General features: G+C 41.7%; 1 protein-coding gene across 1 annotated transcript; it reads left to right on the top strand.

The window, feature by feature from the left end:
- Positions 1-210: 210 nt before the first annotated feature.
- On the top strand, positions 211-4,210 carry LOC148028312 (uncharacterized). Its single transcript, XM_087690118.1, has 2 exons — positions 211-453; positions 546-4,210. The coding sequence occupies exon 2, from the start codon at positions 707-709 to the stop codon at positions 3,236-3,238; it is 2,532 nt and encodes an 843-aa protein (XP_087546244.1). The 5' UTR covers positions 211-453; positions 546-706; the 3' UTR covers positions 3,239-4,210.
- Positions 4,211-19,573: the final 15,363 nt, after the last annotated feature.

Consider the following 19,573-nt stretch of genomic DNA (forward strand, 5'->3'; position numbering starts at 1 on the left):
AATGCACCTGGGCTCATGATGATGATGCTTATGATACGGGATACCAGGAGGAGGTGGGTAAAAGCAGGCAAGTGCTCTCTCCGCTGGTGTTTCCGCTCGTTTTCTTCCTTCTTCTTTTGAAGGTATGAAACAGAGAGTACCACGCCCGTCCGATACGACAACTTGCAACATGGGGGGGGGGGGGGGGGCGGCGACCACGCCTGCCGTCAAGGTCGAGGCCAAAACAGACCTTTTCAAAACACAGCTAAATGGTTACTTTCGTATAAAACCAACAATTATTTTTTAAAAATTCAATATCATGACGACAATTTCATTTATAAATAGGGTTTCGAGTTTCGAGTTTCAGCTATTCCTCCCGATTTCTGATGAGGGTCTTCCTAAACTGATCTCATATAATATACGGTTCTAGTTCTAGTGGAGATGATGGCCTTCTACCGCGAGCTCAAAGTAAAGGTACGATATTATTGGATGCATGCTGTTGTTATTTTGGGCTTAGCTACCTAAAAGTGTGACTGACCGTATCCTCACGTTTATCGTAATTTTAGGGAAACCGAGAAGAACAGCAGGCATCTGCATTGAGCTTGAGCAGCGATTCACAACCACCTTGTTCCGCTTTGAGCTTAGGACTTGCAGAAGATACCCCGCCTTCTGACCAAGCTTCGTGTCTAAGCTTGGATGGTAGTAGTTCCAGCTCTAGTGAATTCAGATGGATCCTTTCCATACCAACTCTAATAAATCAAGCGAGGGAAAATTAGAAACTAGTAGCTTGGTAAAACAGGGAAGCGTCTGCAGGTCGACGCCCCCCAGCATTTCTAGATCAGGTAGTGATGTGGATGTATACGAGGAAGGAAGAAAGACAGCGCCATGTGTGGAAACAGCAAGGTTATTTCCATCGCAATTCAAAGGGGTGGTGCCGCAACCTAATGGACGCTGGGGCGCGCAAATCTATGAAAAGCACCAGAGGGTGTGGCTGGGCACTTTCAATAAAGAGGAAGAGGCAGCAAGGGCTTATGACAGGGCGGCATTGAAGTTCAGAGGGCGGGATGCAATGACCAATTTTAAGCTTATCTGCGATGCTGATCCAGAGACGGATTTCTTGAGGATGTATACTAAAGAGCAGGTGGTAGATATGTTGAGAAGGCACACATTTGAAGAAGAGCTGGAGCAAAGCATCAAAACACGTGCAGGCGCTGGTCTAGCAGAGGCACCTACCTTGACGGGTGCAGGAGAAAATAATGAGCAGTGTAGTTCCACAGTTGTTAAGCAGGAGGAGGGGTCTGCGCCTGCAGCTTGCGATGACGTTGTGAGGAGAGCTCATCACCAGCACCAGTACAGCTGCGTCCTCTTGAATGACTTTCTCATGATCAACAGCAGGGACAGCGACTGTACTCTTCATTATAGCAATAGCGGCGCCTGGCCAAATACGATTGGGGCGGGCCGAGCACTCTTGTTCAATGATGCGAGCTGCACGAATGATGGCGTGATTGATCATGACAGAGGGTTTAGGGTACCTGCATCACCGTCATCGTCTTCAATCATTTCGGGAGGAGGAGGAGGACAGAAGCCGCAGCGCCCGCAGCGGCGCCAGCAGCAGCAGCTACTCCTCGAGCAGCTCTTTGAGAAGACGCTAACTCCCAGCGATGTGGGGAAGCTAAATCGGCTCGTCATCCCGAAACAGCATGCGGAGCGCTGTTTTCCGCTCGACAGCGCCGCCAATCAGAAAGGGCTTCTTCTCAACTTTCACGACTCCTCAGGGCACAAGATGTGGCGGTTCCGCTACTCTTATTGGAACAGCAGCCAGAGTTACGTCCTCACCAAGGGCTGGAGTCGCTTCGTCAAGGAGAAGAAGCTGGATGCCGGGGATGTGGTATCCTTCGAGCGAGGCCCCCCGCCGCTGCCCACCACGTCCTGCAACAAGAAGAACAACATCATCAAATCATCCATACTCCATGTCAATATCAATGATAACAGCAGTAGCCACTCTGTCAATATACTTGACGGCTTGCAGGACGTCGTGGCACGGGGTCAAGGACATACTGCAGCAACTGATCATAACTCAGGTGCTGCTCCAGCAGCTGCAGTAGCTCATGTACTACAGCAGCAGCAGCTGCTCTACATTAGCTGCAGGAAACGTTCCACTCCTGCTGGCGGGGAACCATCCGGCCTGGCAGTAGTGACTCAAAATTCGGCGGCTAACCAGTTCCTGCCAACTATCGCGCCAGCAATAGTACATGAAAGCGATCGGAGTACCCCTGATCACATGAGCCAATGTCATCGTCGCCAGCAGCCGTCATCCAGTCATCAAGACCAATCGCTTGCTTTTCACGATTCGCCGGATCGACAACAGCTAATTAATCTTAGGTTAGCCAGCTCTATCGCCTCGACCGAGGTTGGTTCTAAACATTGTCAAGCACCCACCTCACAGAATTCCTGGTTTCAAGACCTTTTACCTCTAACGAATGCCAGGGATATTCAAGATCAACCAAGACGGGCATTTTTAAACGATGAGGTCAATAATCAGCTTCTCCACATTACTCGAGCTTCTCAACACCCGCATTGTAAAGGTGTAGCGCCGGCCGATCATTCAGTACCACGCAAAGAGGTGGCTGCAATGGTCTCTACAGCAGCTGCTGGTCATCAATTAGCAGCAGCAGCAGCAGCAGCATCCACCACCATGCTGCTGCCTTGTATCAGAAGGCCGGAGGGGGCTACGCTGGTTTTATCAGATTCAAACTGTAGAACACTTGATGAAACGATTCTAGCTAACGCAGAAAATTCAAGGGCCGGTTGCAGCAAAAGTGCAGTAGGCGAGGCTCCCCTGTTTTCTTTCCTCCAATCTGGCCGTTCAGTTGGACAGCGCCCTGATTGTCCTGTCGATTTGCATCCGTCTCTAAGCAATCAGCAATCCAACAACTCATGTCAGGAAGCACACGCTCATGATGTTTCTTCATCTTCATTCGATTTTCCTGCGAGTCCAGGACGCAAGCTGGAAATTAGCTCGGCTGAGTACTGCCGCCCCAACAAATCGACTAGAGGATTGAGATTGTTTGGCGTCGATATGATGCTAACAAGCTCGGAGATTCCGGAAACGGAGTCTTCCCCCGCTTCAAAGAGCATCAGAAAGAGGAAGTCTGGGGATGTAAGCTCGCAATCTTCCGACGAAAGCTGCTGTCAAAACCGTCCAAGTGAAGGACATTGCTTTCAAAAGACATGCAAGTTCCCTTGCTGTGAAAACTGAGGAAAAGGGCAGGCTAATTGGTCCATGTACTATATTTTTTACATTCCATTCCATTCACATAAATGCAAAGTTTATAGTTACGGAAGTGTGCGCATCCCTCTTCTTTCTTCTAAATTTGATCTTTCCTGAGACTTCTCCAATCTTTCTAACGATTGATGTCCCGCGGCTTCTATGTATCTTCATCCGACTCCCCGGAGTACTATGAATGTGTTATTTTTAATGGGCGATCAGTCATAGTTCTGGAGTCTCTGCTGTTCTTCTTTTCCTTCTGGAATAAGACAGCAGCGAGATATTCTATTGAAAGGGAAACAATACGTCTAACTGCACTGGATAATACGTCACAGGCGCAATGCTTGATGTGAAGAGAGATTGTTACTGTATACCTTGATCATGATCTTGAGCCTCGAGTGATCTGTTCGGCTTGAGTGAGGCTCAACCTGACTCGTTTCACTTCTGTTCGAATCTTCTAACCCCTATTTTCTCGAACCAAAATTTCAGTGCAATTAGATCAGTATTGGTATTGAAACAACAGGAGTTCCACTATTTCAGTTCTCAGTCTGATCAAGAGTGTCGCTATTACAGTCCTGGGATCCAAAATATTCCACGCGATATGAGGTCGTTGGATCAATCTCACCAGCTCCACTAATTAGAATCTCTTTCAGTTGGGGCGACATCAGTCATGCTACAGGAGTGCAGAAAAGCAAGAATGTATTGTATGGGAATAGTTTCTACATTGGCCGTTCCTATCTTCGCAGCTTTCGTATTAGTCCACAAGGCTTTCGAGGAACTCTACGGCCATAGCTCTTTGATCTGATTAGTGATTGTGGTGCTACCAATAGATCCAGCCTTTCGAATACTTGACAATAGCTCAAGTATTCTTACCGCACCTTGAGAAACAAAAAGTAGGTCTTTTGTTGTCCCAATAGCTAAGTAACTTTCAGGTTTGTACTTCCCAAAAAAATTGGACTTTTCGTGTAGCGTCCCTAGCGCTTTAGCCTCTCATCCTAATAAAACATTTGGAGAGTACATGTTCTTTGAGTTCCATGAGTATTTAATTAGGTTAGAAGTCTTAAGATTAGTTTTAATGTCACGAGACATATTTCATGGTGGATTTCGTAGAATTATATTTATTTATCAGGGTTCATACATAAGGTGAATTTTTTGTACGAGAAGTTGATGGGGACGCTTGTTTTTTTCGGGGTCATTTTAATTTAATATACATGTGGGTGACTCTACAGTGGGTGATTCTACAAAATACATATTTAAATTAATGGATGTTTATGAGTTTAGAGTGCACTCGTATTAAATTAAGGTTAGAACAGATTTTCAACTTATTTATTTATTCTGTAGCTAAAGACAGCTAGGTATTCACTTTTGTCGGTTTAATTTTATTATTTTTTAACAATTGTGAATACTTCAGTTGATGTGTAGAGCAAATGGCGGTGGCATTGGGAAGCACTGGGCAATAGACTGGGCAATAGCATGTATTCAAATTACCTAGAAAAAATTATCATTTTTATAGATGTGCGTCTTATAATTAAAGGCGTCGCGCTAATATTTATTTAGACACGTTTATTTATTGAAGTGCTTGATAAATATTTATTATTTTGGATGCGAATGGACGTACGGTTTAAATATTTCATTATTGGACATTGTATTTGGGTACAGTTTGACTCTTGGGCCGCCTAACCGCTTTATTCTTTATTTGGACAAAAGCAAACACAAAAGCTAAATCATACTTATTTGTAAAATTGGGCTATTTTTTAGCTTTGAGATGAATAAATTTATAAATACACGCCTTATGGAGCGCTCACACAAGGTATGGGAAGAGATTGAACCCAATTGGTCTTTTTACCTCATGTCGTACAAGTCTATTCTCTTGATTTTTGAGCTTAAAGTAAAGTTCTTTGTTCTTGGGGACCTTTCGGTGCTCGCTATGTACGCATATAACATTCGATTTGCGCACTAGTGATATTAGAGCGAAGCTGAGATCAAGGGCTTTCAATCACTTACCATCTCGCGTGAAGGCGAAGCTCCTGGAACGAACAGGCTCTACAGTCAGTCTCATGACAATCTGTCAATACCAGTGTGTTCCTAGCAGTGAAGAACCCTTTGCTATGCCGTTGGATCGCGAAGGATCTATCTCAGGAAGCGGAGGACCACCTGGGAAGTTCCTTTATCAAAACGTTTTTTTTCTCAAAAAGCAAAAAATTTCATCAGTGAATTGAAGATTATAAAGCTTGATAAGCTTTATAATAAAGCTTAATCCCTCAAAATCCAGCGTTTGCGGCGGCAGTATGTTTTCGACGACGTTTAATCCATCAATGACATCCTGTCGTCCCGATTTATTTCGTTCAAATTCTTAAGCTTTTTAATAAAGCTTAAGACTCTAAGCTTTTTAAAGCTTCAAAGACAATCTTAAGATTTTTCTCTAGTAGGTATTTACACGAAGTTCTTCTACGAATCAAACTCGAACCGATTTATGACTCCTTGCAAGCCCCTGTTCACACCCATACTGTGACAAAGATAATTTCCAGCAAACAGATTGCTATATGCAGTCTACATGGGCAAAGTATTCGTTGAAGAAGAATTTCATCAATTTTTGTACCCGCCAAAAGGAGAAAGATGGCAAAAAAGCCATTTAAAAAAAACAAGTCTTGTAAATCTAACTTTGAGCTATCCTCATCCCGCTAACAAGATTTTGAGTGTGTGAGGTTGTTTGAAATTTTGCAAGATGACCGATCAAAATATGAAAGATTTTATGGCCAAAGGTAATTTACTGGAACCAACGATGGAGCAAAAACTGGATCTAATTATAGTGCAGCTTCAAGAGGAATGAAGAGTATGTTAAACTTTGCAAGCTCAACTGGCCACTCTTCAACGATCTACTGTTGAACAAGATGGATTGCAACTTGAAGATGTTATACAACGTACGATCGATGCAACACTCGAAGCATAATTTATTCGGAAAGAAGCCAAGATAAGTAAAAGAAATTTCAAATTTCGTAAAGTTGAATGGACTACGTGATTTAGTGGACAGAGCATTTAGTGGGATCTTAATTCCATTAAAAAAGCATCACTATGGTGGACAGAGAATTTTCTTTCACCTCAATTCCATAAAAAAAGTAATCAAACAGTGGGATCTTATATAACAAAGAGATCGTGAGCCTATTTCACAGTATACCAAGCGTTTTTGGAATACCTTATTGCAACTTCGAATGCTCGAATATGTACGTGAGGCGATCCATAAGCGTAAGTTTATGTTTGGTTTGTTTGGTCACTTTTATGCGGAGATGAACATGTTCAAGCCAACGACTCTCGAGGATGCGATTTCTTTGGCCCATGATGTTGAAGACAAAATTCGAGGACGAGAGAAGCGACCACAACCATTCCCAACTAACAGTAACTTCGGTACAAAGCAATTTGATTCTAACTTTCGAAGATTCAATCAAAATCGCTTTGTTCCATCTTCTTTTTGTAAATCTTGGACATGACCCTCCACTTTACCAACAAACATAAATCCAAATCCTAAGCCATCTTTCCAGCCAAATCCCAACATTCCTAAACTCCTAGCCATTACCAATAATGTTTCCAAAGCTAAATCCATAGTCTGCTACAAGTGCCATCAACGTGGACATCTAGTGGTGAAAAAGTCAACTGTTCACATCAACTACTTAGGAGTGACTGAAGATGACAACCATGAAAAAATGGCCGATTCACTACAAGATATAGACCTTATACCGATGTTTAAAGCGACGAAAATATAAACAACAAAATTTACCCCCGTCGTCGCAAAAAGCGTCGTTATTAATGACGCCATAGAAACGTCGCTATTTTGCGACGCTAATAGCGACGTCAATAGCGACGCAACCAGTAAGTTTGCGACGCGCATAGCAACGTCAATAGCGACGCGAGCAGTAAATTTGCGAAGCTAATAGCGACGGTAACAAGGATAAATTTTTTTTTATGGTAGGGCAGCAAGCTGCCCTGCCACATACAGCACTATGTGCTGTATGAGAGCCATACAAAATAGTTTCTGCACTACTGTATACAAAGCGCTTGCAAACAAAAAGAATGTATACTGAAATCGTAAAACTGATACATGAAATAAATACATGATCGCATAAAAAGCGATTGGTACAATCATGACAGGATATCACTAATACATAGAAAATGTCTACATAGATTAGGTGACTAAAAAATAAAGGTGTATGAGCTCCAAGGATCCAAGGGCGAGCTACAAATCCTCATCCCCCGAAAGCTCGTCCTGTCGCAAAGGAGCATCGAATGGATTCTGCAGAAAAAGAAACAACACATCAATCCACCATACAATAATGCATTCAAATATCTCATGGTAACTACGGACAAGAAAGATGAGTGACTTACAGGGCCGCCGCATCTATACAATCGGTCGATCAATGCATTGAGACCGTGCCTCTCTGCATATCGAGTCTCAAGGCCTTGCGGATTGCGATTTGTAATGGAGTGCTGCAAAGAAAACAAAATGCTAACTATTAGAAATATGATTGTCAGTACAAAGAATATTTCAAAAAAACAAACAAGCAAAACAAAAGAAAAACTTACAAAGTCCTCCAAATATGTCCTGTGGCCGTCACTCCCAAGATGATGGACCACTCCGGCCTCGAGTCGTGCCCTCGCTGCCTCGCGCTGCTGACTCCAACGTCCTGGAGAATCTGTAGCCTCCTCCCTCAGTCAGCGCTAGTCATCTGTATCTAATCACTCGGGCTTTGCATCCCCACTCTTGATTGCCTTGCGTGCGTCGGATCGTTTATGTGACATGTATGCACGTATACAATCCATCATCCAGCCCATAGAGAATCTATCTACTGCGGTTGGCACCGGAAACTCCTCGTGCAAGGATGCTACTATATAGTCCTTGCTCCCCTCCGGTATGTTCTTCCAATGATCTAGGACGTGGTGCCGAAAAACTTATTGGCACAACTCTCTCATGCGAGCCATCACCCTCCTCCCCTCATCATTCATGATAATGGCTCCGGACCTACTATCGACTAGATATCCATAACCCCTAGGAGTCTGCCTAAGATGGGTCCTCTCCCATTTGCGTCCACGCTTCTGGGCATATCCAGGAGACCTCTCTACATCCGGTGTACCGATGGGGGTAACCTCTCTCGGAGTGGCACCCAAAGGGGTGGCACCTTGCTGACGGCTGCGCAAAAGTCGGAGTAACTGGAATAGACGTCCCCACAAGTGTGACAAATCCTAGAGGTGACGCAGTTCCAGCTGAACGACGAGACGGAGACACCACATTCGTATCTCCACAGCAGCATCCCCCTAATCCCGATGCAGTCCCTCCCTTTGGCCCAAGTCGTGAGCGTCGAGATCGTCTGCTCGAAGCCGAAGCATCCGATCGCGCTGAAGCAGATCTAGCAGAGCGCCCTGACGAAGAATGAGACAGCTCCTGGTTTGTCATCTCTCTGAATCTCGCGAGCTGGTCTGGAGACATGCGTGTGAAGATGTCCTGCAACTCCTCATCGCTCATCCCTCGACTCATCTTGAAAATGTCACCTGCACAGATAAAAAATGGTGTTAGAATAATCAATTTAAATTATACAAAGCAAAGTAATAAAAATCATTTTAAAAAAATCCATCTTAAAATGCATATCTTATGTACCTTTATAAGAGATTGGTCAACGAATTGAGTAAGTGGATGCTCCAAGTATGAAGTATCCTATGGTTCCATGTTAATCTCCTGACACAACTCCGCATACACTGGAAGGTCGATAGACATGTCACCACAAAAGAATGAGTCCGCCTCGTTCTCAAAAAATTCTTGGACTCCTGTATTTCCATCATTGTTAGCCGATGCTGGCTCCAAGCTTTCGACGGCCTCCACCCCTTGTAATATCGACCCCTCTATTTGCATATTATCTTCATCTATGCTCGGAACATCGCTTTGATCATATACTCTCGCACTTCGGGGAGTTGAAGGTATAACATACCACCATCGAGGTTGTCGGGGATTTGGATAGAAGATTACCTGCTCACAAACACGTACAAAGCGAGTTCAAACCATTGTGACATAAACCATGTCGTATTACAATTAGCAAGCAAATGACTCCATGCACCTGTTCGCAATGGGCCGGCAACACAAAGGTGTCGTGCAAATCCGTCCATTTTTTTCGGAATCTATTTCGAGAAATCCCGATGGACCTCGTCGAACTGTTGCTCCAGCTCCTCCAAGTACCACTTTGAACCACTGCACATCGAATAGTATCATGGAGAAGCTATGGTAATCCACCGTGATAATACTTTGCAAGTTCCCAAAATACTCCATCTCATCCTAACCGTGTTCGGATCCGTTGCTCGTCGTCGGCCCTCTTGCTCAAACCTTACCATGACACCACAGTCCATTGTGGAGCGCATTTTGTCAATACGCTCCACGTGAAAATGCCGTCTGCGCGACCACGCTGCACTACATATTTTGTACTGTACATTGAAACACTCAAATTAGATGTCGCATATAAAATTTAGATACGACAGATTCTAAACCCCTCATCACCTTTGGACTACATCCCCTCGAGAATTCCCACTCCTCCATTGAGACCTCTGTCCCTTCGCTGGATACAGTCAAGGCTCCATGCAACCATCGTGTTGACATAAACCACGGCATCTCCTCCATGCCTTCGGGATATCGAATCGGTCAATGACGCGTACTACGTCGGAATTCAGCTCACGCTTCCTCTCGATCTTGCCTTGCAATCTGGTACTTGGCGAGCCACGTCTCCATGGAGGCATGGTGCAACATACAAAAGCGATTCACCTTCTCTTCCATTGAGGCATCTATTCTTTTTTCTACCCCATTTCCAACCACCACATCTCTAGTCAGTCTATCATCATTTTTCAGCGTCCATAGCATTTCATTGTCTGGTTCCACCGTTGGTAGCCATTGTGAAATATGCACTAACGCCTCTGACACCAACCAACCTTCGGCCATGCTACGTTCTGGCCGAGCTCGTTGTCGCACAAAGCCTTTCAGGGTTTTCATGAAGCGCTCCAGGAAGAACATCCATTGCGTATGGATAGGTCCAGCAACCTCCACTTCGTCCACAAGATGCAGAAGAAGGTGGATTTGTATTGTGAGTATGCTAGTGGGCAGGTATTTCTCAAAGAGACAGACCGTCTCCACTTCTCCCCGCCTCGTGGATTCAATAGAGGACGTCTTAATCTTTCTGTGAGATCCATTGCACCAAAGTCGACAACTTGTAAATGGCCCTGCGAATTTCTGGAGTAAGGCATCCTGCGATCGTGATCAGTAGGACAAACTGCCACAAATGAGAAAGCATTATGAATAATGGCCACTTTTCAAATTGCAAAATGCCCACGCGAATTACAATCCATTCGTAGCACAAACCTGACATATCTTATGCCAATCATGGGATTTTAGCCCCGACAATTGGTCATCTTTAGAAAATGCGGACCTGAGAGAATGCATCATACCCGTCGGAGTGCAGATAGACTTGATTACTTGCTTCACAATGCGCTCTTCTTTAGTGGACAAAACCCAAGGAGCGCGAGGAAGCTGCACGTGACCATCAGCACTCGACTGCGGCCAAAGCGCTTCCATCTTACCTATCTCCTTCAAATCCATTCGTGCCCCTATAGTGTCTATCTTTCCTGTGATGTGGTCCCATAGCAAGCTGCCCACATTCTTGAAAATATGCATGGGATCCAATAAGTGGTTGACCTGTAAGTGGGTCCAATATGGCACCTTGTAGAAAACTGAGAACTGTCGCATTCCATTTGGATGTGATTCTGGGTTGACCATTTTCAGCTCGTACCAGCTTGCGGCGTTCATACATGTTGGAGGTCGTCCAAGGAGACCTTCCCTGAGTTCATGATCCTCCGGTAAGAAAGCGGCGTGTCCTTGATATACCATCTTCATCATGGTTTATGACCTTCGGGAGTCTAACTGTGGCCCACACAATGGACATGCATGATAACCTGAGGTAACCAGACCTGTAAGGATACCACAACCTAGTGAATACTTGATTGAATGAGATAAAATATAGATATTACCAGCGAGAACGGATGCCTGCTCACCTGAGCACTCTCCCAATCCCGAAAAGTCATGCATCGTCCACATGAGAATGGCTCGAATGTTGGCTGACCGCCGACCATCGCGCCTGCTCATATCTTGCACAGTGACCCCCTCCTCCCACAGAATCTTAAGCTCATCGACTAATGGACGAAGATACACGTCCATATTTTTTACTTTGTAGCGGCCTGGGACGAGCAAGCTAAGGATGAGATGTCATTTCTTCGTAGAAAGCCATGGAGGGATGTTGTAGTTGATAAGGACTATAGGCCACACACTGTAAGAAGTTGAGCGCAGACCGAATGGATTCACACCATCCATTGCGAGACCGAGCCGAAGATTCCTTGGGTCTCGTGGAAAGCCTGGGAAGGTAGAGTCAATGTGGCTCCATGCGCGCGAATCTGCTGATATTCGTTGAATTTCATCTGTGGACCTATTCTGCATATGCCATGTTGTCAAGCTTGCCATGTCGGACGTACGAAACATGTGGTTTATGCGGGGGATGAGCGAAAAGTGTCTGAGAACTTTTTGAGGGATGGTTTGCCCTTGCAAGTCCTGTCGATACCTGTGAGCACCACACTTTGGACATGTCTTCATAGTCTTGTATTCTTCTCGAAACAGTATGCAATCGTTGATACATGCATGGATGTTATTGTAGTCCATGCCAAGCTTTCGTAAAACATGTCGTGCATCATCACGAGACTCAGGTATGGTATTTGCAGGTGGTAATATATGATATTTCAATAACCTGAAAAAAATCATAAAACACCTTGAAAAAGAACAAATGTTTGTAATAATAGTGTCAAAAAAAAAAATCAATGAAGCCTATGTGCAAGGTATCTGAATAACTCAGTCACACTGGTATCGCTCCACCTGTATTTTGCTTGCACACTTAAGAGTGCAAGCAATGTCTTCAACCGAGATACTCGGCACCCATCATATAATAGTATGGATGCTTCCTCTCTAAGCGGATCAGATGTTTCGATATCCATGGGAATCAATGCATCAATCATTGCCTCCATCTCAGGCTCCAAGATTGTAGGTAGGTCTGGAAGGTTGTCTGTCTCCTCTGGCATTGACGGTATAGATTGGCCTTGCGAGTGGTGGATTGGCTCTTGCACTCCATCCATCGCACGCCCACGAACTCTTTTAATTGGCCGCAAAGGGTGCACTCCCCCTTGGGACGAGACATCACCTCCCTGGATAGAAAATTTGCCAACAAGACCCAATCTTATTGTGTATGGTTTTCAATTAGCTTGTGAGTACAATGCATGATTAATATTAACTTCAAATTACCGTTTGCTGAAAATCCGCAATCGCCTGATCAATGATCTCAGATTGAAACTCGCCAAATCGTCGTACGTGTTCTATAGACAATCGGCGTTTTCGTCTAATTGCCAACTTGCATTGAGAGCAAGGACATGGGACACGCTAATTAAGATACGCCTCGCGATCTTGAACAATAAGACCTTCTTCACTTTTCATCTTATCTACATTACAACAAACGAGGCTCAAATGGATAGCTTTATGGAGATGTATGTCAAGTTGCAAGTTGACCATAAGCTCTTGCTTGAGAGGTTTTAGCCTCTGTAAGAGCTTGAGAAGCAAATTTTGTAAAACATTGAGGTTGATATTGATGCATCCATGGTGTTGAAATCTAAACTTCAAGATATAAGAAATGCTTTACTGATTGATGTAAAGAATGCATTGGACATAGTAGTTTAGCGATTTATTGATGTTATATCTCGGCCATATACCATGCTCAAGGATTTGTTTGTCCCGGCAGATAATTATTCGTTATTGTTTATAAAAAAAGCATTGGTTCATAAGGTTCATGAGTCGAAGACTAAATGTTTGGACTTGACTAAAAGATTGGATAATGCCTTAGATGCTAAAAGGAAAAGTGATGAATATGTTACTTCATCATTGCAACAAAAAGATTGGTGACAAGGATGCTATGATTAATGAAGTTCTTCACGAGGTGAATATAGAGTTGAAGGGGATGGAACACGATTCTTCTTTGGGATTTAATGGTGATAAGTCAATTATTGAGGTGTCTTCTTGTACAACCATTATACCTTATATACCTAGCTACGGTCTCTAGAATATGTACTTTGAGTATCTTAGAGGAGCTCTACTAGGATTACTTATACAACTGCACTAGAGGGCTTTGAGTATAAGTAATCCATTTATGAGCATCATTGAGGATCTCTTAGTCTAATAATAAATCAGTCTCAACAAAAAGCATCTTAGAAATGTGGTTTTTTTGTCCTAGGTCCATGTATTAAAATTAATGCCATCTATGAAATTTATCAACTGTAGTAATAAAATTTGTTTCAATCAATTCTACTCATAGTCATAACATTTGAAGAAAATATCCTATGCTCAATTTAAGGGATTCTTCTTCTATAGCAATACTTTTGGGTTCATTTTGATGAAGTACCATAATGACCATTAGCTAGGGTATCATTTTCTTTTAGTCCTTCCATTGACTAGTTGGCATGGATTTCTAATTTGTTATGCCTATAAAGTTAATACAAAAACAATGAATTATGCATATCATAATTAGATCCCCTACTTGGACATTATGAAGGATATGACCAATTTTAAGCCATCTTAAAGAGTCACCAATGTACGTGGCCCATGGCAAAGCACATTGCATACCATTATCGATAAGTCTATTATCGTGCATCTTAAATCTCCTAATTAGACTTTATAAAGTGTATGACTAATTTTTAGCCCTCTTGAGGAGTCGATGTAATGGTACCCATAAAAAAAGCAAAGTGCATACCATTACCATAATCATGGATATGTTATCGTTCCAATATATGTTATCTTTCTCTTTCTCTCCCTCTCTCTCCCTCTCTTTCTCTCGCATTTCCTCTCCCTCTCACAATATATCCTAACACTCTCCAAAGCAAAAGGGAGAGGGAGAGAGAGAATGCACTCTCCCTCCCTCTCCCTCTCCCTCTCCCTCTCTTTCTCTTTCTCTTTCTCTCCCTCTCTCTCCCTCTCCCTCTCTCTCTTTCTCTCTCATTTCCTCTCCTAAACAAGCAAAAAAGAAAGTGATTTAAACCTTAAACAAGCAAAAGGGAGAGGGAGAGAGAGAATGCACTCTCCCTCCCTCTCCCTCTCCCTCTCCTTCTCTTTCTCTTTCTCTCCCTCTCTCATATCCTTCCCCTCTCTCTCCCTATCTTTCTCTTTCTCTTTCTCTCCCTCTCTCTCCCTCTCCCTCTTTCTCTATTTCTCTCTCATTTCCTTTCCTAAACAAGCAAAAAAGAATGTGATTTAAACATTAAACAAGCAAAAGGGAGAGGGAGAGAGAGAATGCACTCTCCCTCCCTCTCCCTCTCCCTCTCCCTCTCTTTCTCTTTCTCTCCCTCTCTCTTCCTCTCCCTCTCCCTCTCTTTCTCTCCCTCTCTCTTCCTCTCCCTCTCTTTCTCTCTCATTTCCTCTCCTAAACAAGCAAAAAAGAAAGTGATTTAAACCTTAAACAAGCAAGAGGGAGAGGGAGGGAGAGTGCAAACAAGCAAAAGGGAGAGGGAGAGAGAGAATGCACTCTCCCCCCTCTCTCCCTCTCCCTCTCTCTCTCTCTTATTTCCTCTCCTAAACAAGCAAAAGAGAAAGTGATTTAAACCTTAAACAAGCAAAAGGGAGAGGGAGAGAGAGAATGCACTCTCCCTCCCTCTCCCTCTTCCTCTCCCTCTCCCTCTCTTTCTCTTTCTCTCCCTCTCTCTCCCTCTCTCTCCCTCTCTTTCTCTCTCATTTCCTCTCCTAAACAAGCAAAAGAGAAAGTGATTTAAACCTTAAACAAGCAAAAGAAAGAGAGAGGGAGACTCACCGATGAGATATGGCGAGTGTGGGGCGGCTCCTCTTTGCGATGAAGGCTCCTCCTCTCCTTCGCGAACAACGGCGGCGGCGGCGGTGGCGGCAAGTCTTCTTCCTCTCCTTCTCTCACGACAGTCGCTCTCTCCCTCGCTCTCGCTCTCAAAACACAAAACGTGAAAACGCGAAATAAAGCCGCGCTCAGTTTCGGCCCGCTTTTTTCCTTGTGGACCGTCGCTAATCGCTGTCGCTACCAGCTCAAATCCTTGTAGTGATTTTACAGAAGACGATAATGATAAGTGCCTTTGCAATCTAGTGACATTATCTTAGGAATGCCTTGGTGTCATAAATATAATACCGATATAGATTATTCCACGCAGTCAATGAAGATTCATTCTAATGGGAAACAAATCACATTGCATGGTACGCACACCCTTGATAATTTTCCATTGTTTAGTCATACACAAGCTAAACGTGCATTAAGAAAAGGTAGAAAATTATACTTAGTATGGATGAATGAAATTGAAGCTAAGGAAAATCAGATGCATCCTAGGCACACACAATTTCTTTCACAATTTAAAGGTTGTTTTACTATTGTTGACTTATCACCTACACGTCCCGAAGATCATAAAATAGACTTAATTCCAAGTTCTCAACTACCATGTAAAGCACCTTATCGAGATAACCAAATTGAACAGAAAGAAATTCAAACCGAAGTTGAAAAATAGTTAACTTGAGGACTCATTAGGAACAGTAGTTCTCCTTTTGGTACACCTGTCCTATTAGTCAAGAAGAAAAATAACACCTATAAGATGTGCATTGATTATCGTGTCCTAAATAAGATCACTGTCAAAGAAGAGATATTCGATCCCTAGGGTAGATGATCTCATGGATAAGCTATAAGAAGCTACAATATTTAGCAAGATAGATATTAAATTTGGATACCATTAAGTATGACTGGATACATCTGATATTTTCAAAACTGCATTTAGGACTCAATTTGGATATTATAAATTCCTTGTTATGCCATTTGGTTTAACTAATGCATCAACCACATTCAGTCGTATGATGAATCGCATATTTTTAAAGCATAAGCATTGTGCCATTGTTTTCTTTGATGACATATTGGTTTTCAGTAAGAATGAGAACGAGCATTATGAACATTTATCCTTGGTTTTGAAATTATTAAAAGAAAATCAACTATATGATAATCTTGAAAAGAGTGATTTTTTCCAAACACACATTGAATACTTAGGACATATTATTTCATTTGACAGTATTAAAGTTAATCCTAAAAAGATAGAAGCAATTTTGAATTTGTCGATATCTAAAAATATACATGAATTACGTTCTTTCTTAGGTCTTGCTAGCTTTTACCAGAAAATTTGTGAGAAAATTTTCATTACTTGCATTGCCTTTGACAAAATTATTAAAGAAATATATTGTATATCATTGGTCTAAAAATCAATAAAAGTATTTTGATTTACTGAAATATGCCTTAATAAATGCCTCTGTATTGCAACTACCTAACTTTAATAGATCATTCTTCCTAGTAGTCACTAATGCTAGTGGATATGGAATAGGAGTTGTCCTTATGAAAGATTCACATCCCATAGCCTACTCTAGCTGCAAGCTTAAACCATATGAACTCAAGTATTCTACCTATGATAAGGAATTACTAGCAGTAGTACAAGCTTTACATCAATGGAAACACTATTTAACGGGGTCTGAATTCATGATCAAAACTGACCAACAAAGTATCAAACGTCTCCTTAGTCAACCACAAATCTTTGACCGTCATATTAAATGTATTGCTTTTATTCAAAATTTCCATCCACTTATCCAGTATCAACTCGGAAAAGAGAATGTTGCCGATGCCTTGAGTAGAAGACCGACTATCCATAATATCTCTGTGATATCTTTTGATTCCCTTATCCTTATGAAATATACCTATGATCAAGATCCTAGTTTTCAAGCTGATTGAAATAAAATAGTTACAAATAACTAGATTCCAATTGATTCATTGTCTTACTATGATGGATTTATGTTTTATGAGAAAAGGTTGTGTGTAATTGTTCTATTTCGATCATTTGTGTTGCACGAAATTCATTGTGTTCCATACCAAGGCCATAGAGGTATTATTTCTACTTTACGTACATTGGTTGAAGATTTTTACTGGCCACAGATGAAATCTGATGTTTCTAACTTTGTATCTGAATGTTTAATTTATCAAAGAGTTAAGGGACACCATGGTAAGCATTATGGTTTGTTAATGCCTTTACCAATTCCAAAACGACCATGGGAACATATTTCAATGGATTTTATTACTGGTTTCCCTAACACCCGAGCTAATCACGATATGATCTGGATTATTATAGATCGATTTAGCAAACAAGCATATTTCATTCCATGTAAGAAAACATTAACTGCATCTCAAGCTGCACAATTGTTTTTGAAAACTGTTTTCACTAACCATGGTTTGCCAAAATTTATTATTTTTTACCGTGATTCTAGATTTTGCAATAATTTTTTGACTACTTTATTTGCTAATTTAGATACAAAGATTAATTTTTCATCTACATTTCATCCTCAAACAAATGGACAAATAGAATCTACTAATAGTACAATTTTAGATCTTTTGCGTGGATATACAATTTCAAAACCACAAACATGGGATACACACTTGCATTTACTTCAATTTACATACAATAATACACCATATACGTCTATACAAAAAGCACATTTTGAAATCATTTATGGATATAGATTGCCTATACCTGTTACCTCGTTGTCAAACAAAGTTAAAGTTATTGATGATATTGCTAATATGCATGCTTCTATTTTTGTTGAAGTCAAATACATGATTGCGAAAGCCCAACAATCATACACAAAACAAGCTAACAAGAAAAGTAAAGCTATGAGTTTTAAAATTGATGATTATGTTTGGTTACACATTGAAAAGAGAAGATTACAAAGTGTTGAGAAATACCCTGTTGTTAAGTTAGCCCCTAGATTTTATGGACCTTTTAAGATCATTCACAAAATTAATGACAATGCATTTAAATTAGAATTACCCTAACACTAGAAAATCCACAATACTTTTCATATTAGTTTGTTACGACCTTTTAGAGGCCAATGACATGTCCACCTTGTCTATGAAAACCCTCCTTTGTTAGAAGAAGAAATTGAAATCCTTGAACCTAAAACTATTCTAGACATTAACTTCATGACAACTCGAACTGGCCGTAGATACTCTAGATATTTGGTTTAAGTTTAAAAATCATCCTGTTGAAGAGGCCCAATGGATGCACGCCCATGACCTAAGTGCTTACCCCTCACTGCTCGCTCCACATTGAGCTAATAGCAATTGAGGACAATTGCTATCCCACCCCGAGGGGTATGATGCCATGAGGTATATTCCACGGTGGATTCTGTGAGACCACGGTGGATTTCTTGAAGTTTTGCGGTGGATTCCGTAAAACTATATTTATTTGCCGGGGCTTGTACACAAGGTGGATTCCTTGTGCTAGAAGTTGACGGGGACGCTTGTCCTTTTCGAGCGTCATGTTAATTTAATGTGCACGTGGGTGACTCCATAGTGGATAATACTGTAAAAAGCATATTTAAATTAATAGACATTTATGAGTTTAGAGTGCACTTGTATTAAATTAAGGTTAGGATGGAGTTCCAATCTATTTATTTATTTTGTAGTTGAAGACTGCTAGGTATTGACTTTTGTTGGTTTAATTTTATTATTTTCTAACAATTGTGAATGCTTCACTTGATATATAGAGTAGGCGGCGGTGGCGTTGGGAAGCACTAGGCGATAGCGTGTATTCAAATTACCTAGAAGAAATTATCATTTTTGATGGGCGCACGTCTTATCATGAAAGGTGTGGCACTAATATTTATTCAGGCATGCTTATTTATTGAAGCGCTTGACAAATATTTATTATTTTGTATGCGCATGGGTGCACGGTTTAAATATTTCATTATTGGACATTGTATTTGGGCACAATCCGACCCTTGGGCCGACCAACTGCTTTATTTTTTATTTGGACAAAAGCAAACACAAAAGCTAAAGCATGTTTATTTGTAAAATTGGGCTATTTTTGAGCTTTGAGATGAATAAATTTATAAATACATGCATTGTGGAGCGATCACACAAGGCATGGGGGCAGATTGAACCCAATTGGTTTTTTTGCCTCATGTCGTGCAATTCTATTCTCTTGATTTTTGAGCTTAAAGTAGAGTTCTTTGTTCTTGGGGACCTTCTGGTGCTTGCTACATGCGCATACAACATTCGATTTGCACACCAAGTCTTGTGGCTGAAAAAACCACAATTGTGGCTGTTAGTATACCTTCTTAGAAGTTTAGACACTAAAAGATAATCATGTTAAGTAATATCAACTTTACAAAACAGGATCAAAGCT

The sequence above is a fragment of the Lygodium microphyllum genome, chromosome 12, assembly GCF_053477565.2.
Source record: "Lygodium microphyllum isolate KBCC chromosome 12, Lygodium_microphyllum_v1.1.10, whole genome shotgun sequence".
NCBI classification, from domain to species: domain Eukaryota; kingdom Viridiplantae; phylum Streptophyta; class Polypodiopsida; order Schizaeales; family Lygodiaceae; genus Lygodium; species Lygodium microphyllum.

Excerpts from the sequence above, each read along its gene's own strand:
- LOC148028312 (XM_087690118.1), top strand. The coding sequence starts at position 707 with ATGGATCCTTTCCATACCAACTCTAATAAATCAAGCGAGGGAAAATTA.